Raw genomic sequence first — 9,742 nt, 5'->3', positions numbered from 1 at the left:
GTCAGCTTATCACCAATACATGACATGAAAGATTGAATGGGGATGATAGCAAAATGTCAGAAATTGTTGAATAAATCCCCAAGAAACAACGGTTATTCCTGTCTAGTCAGAAAGCCACTTTCAGTTTTTTTTTTTTTTTTTTTTTGGGGGGGGGAATTCCACCTAAATGTTCACATCCAGTTCCATTTTGATCTAAAATTGATTATATACTATATACATGTATGCCTGCTATAATTTCATGCATCTTTTCAAGATCATCTCATTAACATGAAACTTGCAGTCAATCTTCAAAAGTCTAGACGACACCAGATTATGTAAAACATGTCATCTTAGTCAAATTTTTTCTATAAAGTGGAATAAATTTCTGTGGTCCCAATAGCTACTTATAGGCAAAGACACTTTACTACAGTGATTTTTACTACAGTGATTTCCATAGAATTTAATCTATATTTGAACGGGTGTATTTGGTGAATTCAAATATTCTGATGGTGCTGGCTTTGATGTCAAAAGCACAATTCAGCTTGCTTTTCCTAGCTCAAATATCTAATCTGAGTTTACACCATTGATGGAAATTATATTAATGATAGCTAATGAGTGAGTGAGATTTGCGACTGGACTGTCTTCATTTTGAAGTTTAGTGCTGTAAGGTAATTGTCTTGCTGTACACCAAAAAATCAACTCAAAACCTATCACCCAATATGTGTTTAAACATCTTTTTTTACCTTTGCACCCCCCCCCCCCAGTACATTCAACCTTTTCTCGCAATTTAACCGTAAGAGCTCCAAGGGGGAACTCTTATATATCTGCAAATGCGATTGTGAGTTTGATAGATTTGTGCACAGAATAGAAATGGGCGAGAGGTCCGCTTAGTTATTATTTATGTGTGCACAACCATTTGGAATAGGCAATATTTTAAGGCTATACAATGAACTTATTTGATATGCAGAATTTGATTGCAGATTCTGCTATATTTTACAACCATGTGAAAAGTTGACTTTTCGACTTATTTTTTGGGACATACAGGTGGACTGAAAGTTTGGGAATGTTCCTTAGACTTGGTCCAGTATTTGCAGGACCTGGACCCAGCATCTTTTTCTGGTCAAAACATCTTGGAGCTTGGATGTGGAGCAGGTCTACCAGGAATCTACTCTCTACAGAAAGGAGCTACTGTCCATTTTCAAGACTATGTATGATTATCAGATTATTTGATACACCCTTTTATTATACATATACATGTAACTCTCCATCATCAGGCTCTGTTATTACAAAGTGGAATCATCATCGTAGAGGGCTTTTAAAATGGACTTAAAACAAGTACCGGTGGTCATCCTTCCATACAGTACCTTCAAACAAATATCTCGTCATGCTCTCCCTATCCTAAATAATGCTTCTAATATTTCACCATTGTGAGAGGGTTGAAGAGTACACTTTGCTGATTTTGTCAATTTCATATGCTTACATTGCCTGTTCTTGAAAAAAATTGCCCTTTACATGCTTTTGGTTGGTTACACTTCGTAATTGCGAAGGTTCCTAATTCCGAAACACGTAAATTACTTATACCTCGATGTTCGTTAATCCGAAAACGAAAAAGGGTTTGTTAATCCTAATATTTGTGGCATAATTCCGAAGGTTCGTTAATCCGAAAAGGAAATGAGAGTCGTAATTCCGAAGGTTCGTAAGTCCGAAAACAGAATGAGGTTCGTAATTCCGAAGGTTCGTTAATCCAAAAAGGAAATGAGGTTCGTAATTCCTAAGGTTGGTTAATCCGAAAAGGAAATGAGGTTCGTAATTCCGAAGGATCGTTAGTCCGAAAACGAAACGAACAACGAACCTCATTTCGTTTTTGGATAAACGAACCTTCGGAACAACAAACCTTATTTCATTTTCGGATTAACGAACCTTCGGAATATCCGAACCTTTGGAATAACGAAGCTTCGGAATTACGAATGTATACGCTTTTGGTCATGAGCATTTCCTTCACCTTCAACAGTGACCCTTGTATTTCTGCATAAACAAAGTAAAATTATATTATCTTTTGTTCAATGCCTTGTCTAAATAGAAATAATTATCTATTTTTAATTAGCAACATGATGGAAGCCACTGTTTTCACATGCAAATTGACAAATGTGTAACTTATTAAAAATATTTTATTAGTCTTTATTGATTTCTGATACATGAGATTTAAAAGGATTAATGAAAGCTGGCATTTGTAGTATTACCAAAATAAATATTCAAAATTGTGGTACTTTAAAAGTCTCCCGGGGGGCCACTTACATTGACGAGTGGATACCATGCGCGACCAAAAAAACACGTAAAAAGGATGTCCTTTTCACGATAGGGCACGTTACGTACGTAACGTGAAAAGGGTGTCAAAAACACAAAAAAAATGAAAAAAGGGTATCTATTTCGCTAGTAAAATTACGTGTTTAGGGTCGAATTAGCGTGGATGATAAAACAAAATTAAAATGTTTTATAAGGATGTCCTTTTTGCCCCAACACTACGTGTTTAGAGTCCGATTTGCGCGAGGTGTAGAAGGTGGGGTCGTACTAAACCAAATAAGGTAAAGCCGACAACCAAAGGACCCATAACAATAAAACATTCCTGTACTTGTTTAGGGGTTCATTTCAGGGAATACTTGCCAAGAGTATCGTTTTGTTTCCAATACTTGTTAAGGGTAGGGTTTCACACGCCAATACTTGTTAAGGGGTGCATTTTCAGAATATGGAAATTACGTGTTTAGGGTGCTTTTCGAGACCCCATGGTCGCGCATGGTATCCACTCGTGAATGGAAGTGGCCCCCCCGGGAAAAGTCTAAAACAAAAAATGAAGAGTATGGACTCAACATGCTGAAGCTTTTCCACTTAGTCTTCAGAGGGAAATGCAAGTAAGAAATGAATTTTGAAAAAAGGGATGATATTTCCATTTTCTTTACATTTCAGCCCCAAAGTTCAGCGATTTTAGTATTTGCTTTTGTTTTTTTTTTTTTCTCATAGAATGAAGAGGTCTTGGAACTTTTGACCATTCCAAACGTCCAACTGAACACCAAACCAGAGGTCTACAAAGAAAGATGTCTTTTCTTATCTGGGGATTGGAGTTTAGTGCAAGATCTATTACTGAAGGGAGCCACCAGGTAACATATGCACAATTTCTATAACAGATTTACCATCAGCCAGTCAGATTGAAGGATTTCAGTAGCTTTTAACTGTTATTGCAAATTTGTAACGAGTTTTATGAAATGGATCACTGGTCGGTATAGCCTAAATTTAGATAAGGGAACCTTCACTAACGAACTGTGCTTACCAGGTTTAGTATGTTTTTCCAAATATTGGCTGTTGCTATTCCAAAGATCAAGGTTCGGCCAAACCTAATTGATTGCTTTAATTCTCATTATTTATATGCCACAATTTGTATTCTAATCTCTATGCACTGTGGTAGGTATGATGTTATTCTGACTTCAGAGACCATATACAGCTTAGACTCACAACCCAGGCTTTACAACATTATCAGAAACTTACTCAAACCAAATGGCATAGTGTATCCTTTGAATAAATTAGTTAAATTTATTGGTCATTATACTGAGAAGTACACAGTGTATGTATTCAATAAGATTTTATTATCATGATGATGATGATGATGATTATGGTGATAATAATGAAGGTGAAGGTGATGAGGATGATGATGGTGATAGTGACGCTGTTGTTTATTATGATGGCGATGATGATGATGATAATGATGATGGTGATAGTGGTGATGATGATTGATAATGATGGTGGTGATGATGATGATAATAATGAATTCCCAAAGAAATGGTGGGATCAGCTAAGAGAGTAAGAGTTTGCGATGGTGATTTTGATCTCTATTGTCTGTATTCCTTTTCTGCCCTATGTCTTTATCTAGGGGGGGGGTCATTTTCTTTCAAGACTCAAAAATAACATACATGGAAAGAAAAGAAAAATAATGAAAAAGGCACCAAGAAAGCTTGTAAGGTTAATATTAAATGAAAAAAATAACCAAAGAATCTACAAGCCCCAACAGGTGACTGGGGGCACAGTGATATGACGAAAAGTAACTTTGTTACAAAGACTTTCACATGAAATTATTTGCTGCAACTGTTAGTTTGGCCTTAACTTTAGCCACAGATATCTTGCTGCTAAGACGCATTACTTTGGTGTAGGAGGCGGAACAAGGCAGTTTGAAGAGTTTGTAAAGGAGAAGGGAGAGTTTGAGATAGAATCTGCTAAAGTTATCAGGCAGGGTAAGAGCAAAATATGATTTTCATTTCTTTGTTAACCATACCTGTTAATTACAAAAGCACTCTGGCCCAGTGGAGTTGTCTTCTGACTTCAAAACAGAGGGCCATGGGTTCGAATCCCAACCTTGGCGTGATTTTCTTTAAGCAAGAAATTCATCCACATTGTGCTGCTCTCAACCCAGGTGAGATGAATGGGTACCTGGCAGGAATTTATTTCTTGATATGCCACCGTGTTGTAAAAGTCTGCAGGGCTTAAGTCAGGGTAATAATATCCAATTGCTTTGGAAGTGCATAGGGACGTTATGACATGATGTGATATGATACAAGAACTGCATTAAGTTGAATTATATAATTTTATTAAAATTGGGTGAAGTTCTTTGCAGGTGCACCATGTTACAAGTCTTCATTAAAGTGAACTGTTTTTATTTTATTTTCAGTAAAGTTCTGAAAAAATATAGGAAACATGATCAGTCATTGCTTGACTCACAAAAAAATCTGTGAAATCATCCTTACTTTGAATTATTCTGATTTATTGAAAGCCACTCATGCACACCTTTCAAGGTAATGAAATATTTTGTGTTTATTACATTCTTCCTAAACATTTATTCATAATCAGGTAAGAACAATGATGATCTCACAGATTGATTTATTTGAGAGTTCTGTATTGAGAATTTTTTTAATTAAGAAGAGAGTCTACCAAGATACAAATAAAATATTAACAAATAGGAACATTATTTTAGCAGGCATGACTCATATTAAATGAGAGAAAGATGGGGAAAGAAATTGTGTATTGGTCTGTATGAAATGAAAATAAAATGGATTTTTCTTCTCAGTGAAACTGATTTCATTTTTCTCCAAATTCTTTCGCAGGAGTGCAGAGAGAGATACTCGAAATGCGATTATTACAGCCGGAGAGGAAGGAAGTCAAAACTTCATAGCAGGTTGTTATTTGTTTGCTCCTTGAAATTGATATTTGGTTGTCTTCATGCTTGCCCATGATGAATGAGGAGGCATGATATCTCAGTCAGAAGATGGGGTTGGTACGTATTGCAATCCACTTAGATTTCAACACAGTGCACTAAAGCCAATTCGTTTATTCTCATTTCCAAGTCCCTCGGAGCTGATCTTAAACCTTTGATCCTCGGTAGCTTTCTTAGAAGTCGGTTGATGAATCATTACCACCCTACTAATACTCATGTGAATGTGTAGATGCAATCTGCGTTTCAGGAGGACTGTGACTAGACTGCACATGATAAGATTCTCTCTGTCAACGGTCATGTGACTCTCCTGGGCCGTCACATCTGAAAGTGAAACAACCCGAGGTTGATGATCTAAATACATTTCTAGGTTCCATTTCATAAAATTGTTATAAGAACGAATATGCAATAGCAGTTAAAAGCTACTGAAATCTCTCTGTCTGATTGGTTGACGTTAAATTTGTTATAGAAATTCTGCATTTGTTACTATAGCAAGGCGTTATGAAACGGCAACCTGGCGTACACCCTGTAAATGAAATGGCATCTTCGATCTGAAAAAAAGTAAAAAAAATCTTGGAACCAGCAGGATATTGAACCTGCCATTTAATGCTTGCAGGACAGTGACGCAACCACCAGGCCATCATCACTGGTTCTTGGGATGATCATGATGCCGTATCCATGAACACATCTCCTTGACTTTTGGAATGAGGAAGCCTGAGCACAGGCTGTCAGCGGGTGTTCTGTCGGAGATTTAAAAAGAAAATGTTTGAAGGACAGTCTCATATCGAGTTGAAGCAGTGCCAGATTTGACAAAGAGTAATGGACTGTGACTGTGCCAAGGATAAAAAGAAATGGAGATCAGCGGTGCATTTGAAACTCAAAGAAAGAAGCAATGTGATGATTAGACAGGATAACCTTTTTTTTCTGGGGATTTGCCAAAAAAAATTCTGACATTTGACTACCATCCCCACTAAATCACCGGAACAACTGATGTTGCTGTCAGAGACTGAACTTTTTGGTTAAACACAATCTTTCTGCAACGGGACCCACATAGGTTAAAAGATGAATACCAGTTTTGATTTGATCTCAAAATGTGTTTGAACAGAATCCAATGAATTGACCACCCAAGTTTTGTATGTATAAAATAATGCAAAAAAAAGGGCGAAATGGCTCTGGAGAAAAAGTAATTTCTGATAAATGAGCAAAATAAGCACGGAATTCCATATGTCAGGTATTTTTCCAAACAATATTAACTCACTCGGATATATCCACGCGCTCTTTTCAGACCACCGGAAATATTGGCAAAGTACTCCCGACCAAAAGGTCAAGCGCGCACAGAGTTCCACACTTTTTTTAATTGCGTGCGAGCGTGCACACAAGCCCCATCCAGCTCATGGATATCGATGGTCTTAAAGGGGAAGCTAACCCTGACAAAAATTTTATTGTAAAAATAGCAGAAAAGACATAATGCGGAAGGTTTTAAATAAATCCATCAAAGAATTAAAAAGTTATTTGAATTTGAATCATTTGATTTGTGACGCCATATGTGAGCAGCATTCCTACAGTTTTATCGACAGTGCCTTTTTATCCTACATAAATAATATATGTATTTAAATGCCATATGGTATTTGTGTGCATTTATTAAAAAAAAACTGTTTCCCCTTTTCCAGATTCTTCCTCCGTGAATGCATATCTCATAATCCTATTTATTTTAGCATTGAATATTTTCTCTTTCTGCTTTGGTGTAATGTAGAAAAGCTGGGGTGGTATTCTGTAACTCTGTCATAACTTATCATAAATTTTGTCATTTCTCTCCGAGATGTGACACCGCTATGATTGTCACAAATCGGTATTCTGAACATTGTCTTTTCCCTGTCATATCCCTCAAAGTTCCCACCCATCTTTTCGGAAGCAAACCAATCAAAATCATCGTTAGTTCCCAGTTGGAGCCCTTCTAGCCAATAGGAAAGCCCCGTGGCAAGTAGGGCGTGTCCCCAAAACACTTGCTGGCAACGCGCAACTACGCGTATATTGATGCGCTTAATTACAAAGAGAGACAGGGAGCTGTGAAGAATTTTAGAGGAGAAGTATGCAAGTAAGGAAAACAGAGAAAAAAAGGAGGAATAAATATGTAGGGCCTAACTAATTGTAGCATGAAAAAATAATTTTGAAAATTGTCATGGAAGATGAGTGAAACTAATACCACAATCTAATCTAAATAATATAATTGTTTGCTTGACATTCAGTCGGCAGGGTATCGGGATATTTGGTACTAAAAGATATGACAAAATTTATGACTGCTACCCCCTGTCATAACTTTTGTCAGATCTTTTGCTTGTATAAAAGGATTACGCGCCTTTAAAGCCGCGTATTTTTGCTGCGCGCTAAAGAGAAGAGACAAAATTTATGACAATTTTTGTGACAAAAGTTATGACATCCACCAGAATACCGATTTTGTCATATCTCTGAGATAAGATAAAATATGGAGAAAAGACAATGTTCAGAATACCGCCCCTGAATTAAGTTGTGGTCATTCAATATACCATTCGAGATATGACACCCATTGTGTTGGACATTTTGGTTCATTGAGTGATACAGGAAGTTGGGGGGTGTGCACAAATGTGTTGGTGCGTGTGTGTGCGTGATGGGTGTTTGTGGGTGAGGGTTGAGGGTGTGTTCGTGAGAGTGAGTGTGTGTGTTAAGAGATCGAGTTACTGAGAAAGTGGGGATGCGCGGATGGCAGTGCATGAGGGTGCGTGTGTGTCGCAATGTGTGTGTTAGAGCGAGAGGGTGGGAGCAAGGGAGGATGGAAGCACTTCTAATACTTCTGCTCGCTCACATCCAGTGGAACCGCTGTTACGATCTTTAAGCGAATCGTGCTTATAGTGTAACTCGTCGGGTAAGTTCGCGTAAAAGTGTTCTATTGCAAATATAATGTACGAGCGCACAGTGAATGGGTAGTTTATGCGAAAAATCACTTCAGTACAAAAATATTCCAGCACAAACACTCTGTATATTTCTTTTTTCCAACTACTTAAGTTTGGGATGGGGGTTGTAGTCCGTTAAAAAACACATCTTTCTCATCACAAAATAAAAGAGATCTAAGACATATAATAACCTTGTAAAAAACTGCAGCATATTTTTCATTTAGAGCAAATCATAGGCGATCGTGTACGTTGTGCATGCAGTGGATCCTATGCGTGCATCCGGTGCGTTGGTGTACAAACAAATAGTACCAAGCAACACAGAGGCAGTGCGTGCATACACTGGACACATCTTCAATAAGCTAGGGAGCGAGTTACACTATAGCAGGAGTTTACAGTTTAAGACCGTAACAACCCCGCTATCAGTCCCCAGATGGATTCCTCGCATTCATATTGAATACCGGGGTGGGGCGGGGGGGGGGGGGCACTTTGTATGTATAATACCTACGTGCCGCGGTCGAGACCCCCATTTCCAGCCTAAATTTCCGTTCCAGAGCCAGGGACATATCTACGGGGGGAGCCGGGGCACGCCCCCGGCCCCCTCCCCCAAAAAATATTCTGCTGGGAAAAAAAAGAGTTACAGCACAATTTCATTTTTTGCTAAAGTGTTATATTTCTCTGACAATGAGAGCACAGATGATAGGTAGATCCAGCCCCCTCCCCTTTTTTTATTGGCGGAACAAAAAAAAAGAAGGGGAAACAGAGGAGGAAAAAGAAGAGAGAAGATGAGTTAAAAAGATAAAGTGAGAGGAAGACTTGCCCCCCCCCCAAAAAAAAAAATCTTTATGTCGCTAAATAAATGTTTGCTCGCGCTCGCATTGTCTGTTTGATATTCATATCGTGCTCTATAGGCTGACATGGAGCTTAGAACATCAAGTTTTAAAGTCAATATACAAAACATATTTCAGCTCGGACATCGAGCTTTCATTATTGTCTTTCATTTACAAATTGATTTTTTAAATGCTCTGTAAAATGTCAATTTTATGGTCTAAATAATTTCTTTAAATTCTCTCTTCTTTCATATTGTATATTCGTGTATTTTACATGTTCTTATTTTAAAATCATTCATGAAATATAAAACATTTTTTGTACTACATAAAGTATATATTTCAGTAAAAGATTGTAGTAAATCATGTGTTGAAAGTAATTTTCAAAAATTGCAACCAAAAGTACAAAATCGAATAAATTGTCTAAAACAATCACGATTTGTTTGACTATATCAACATATTACAAAGAAAGCTTGAAGTCAGATATGAAATTTTAATGATGAAATGTTATGATGGTGAATGACGATGATGACGAGGGTGACGACGATGATGATGACGATGATAACTATGACGACGATGATGATAATGATGAAGAGGAAAAAGAGCACGACGATGGTAATACTGATGAAAGGGGAATAAAGATCAAGCCTACATTCTTTGATTATAAAAAAAAATCATGTTATAATTTGAAACATCGACACAGAAAGTTTACTCCTGGGGCCCGTTGCATAAAACTTTTTACCTGAGAAAACTCAGGTTGT

The 9,742-nt window shown here is 37.4% G+C and overlaps 1 protein-coding gene across 1 annotated transcript; it reads left to right on the top strand.

Annotated features, from left to right (window-relative positions):
* The first annotated feature begins 590 nt into the window (after positions 1–590).
* LOC121426628 (histidine protein methyltransferase 1 homolog) lies at positions 591–6,935 on the top strand. The gene is made up of 6 exons (XM_041622990.1): positions 591–594; positions 1,024–1,187; positions 2,995–3,131; positions 3,437–3,535; positions 4,141–4,256; positions 5,124–6,935. Exons 1-6 carry the CDS (start codon positions 591–593, stop codon positions 5,189–5,191), a joined length of 588 nt encoding a protein of 195 aa, XP_041478924.1. The 3' UTR covers positions 5,192–6,935.
* Positions 6,936–9,742: the final 2,807 nt, after the last annotated feature.

Source organism: Lytechinus variegatus, chromosome 13 (genome assembly GCF_018143015.1).
Source record: "Lytechinus variegatus isolate NC3 chromosome 13, Lvar_3.0, whole genome shotgun sequence".
Classification (NCBI taxonomy): domain Eukaryota; kingdom Metazoa; phylum Echinodermata; class Echinoidea; order Temnopleuroida; family Toxopneustidae; genus Lytechinus; species Lytechinus variegatus.
Note: the sequence above shows the minus strand (reverse complement) of the source record. Positions and strands in the feature narration are given on the sequence as shown.

Bases quoted from the DNA above. Each gene is read 5' to 3' on its own strand.
- LOC121426628 (XM_041622990.1), top strand. The intron at 3,132-3,436 runs GTAACATATGCA...GCACTGTGGTAG, and splicing joins TTACTGAAGGGAGCCACCAG to GTATGATGTTATTCTGACTT. The intron at 4,257-5,123 runs GTAAGAGCAAAA...ATTCTTTCGCAG, and splicing joins TGCTAAAGTTATCAGGCAGG to GAGTGCAGAGAGAGATACTC.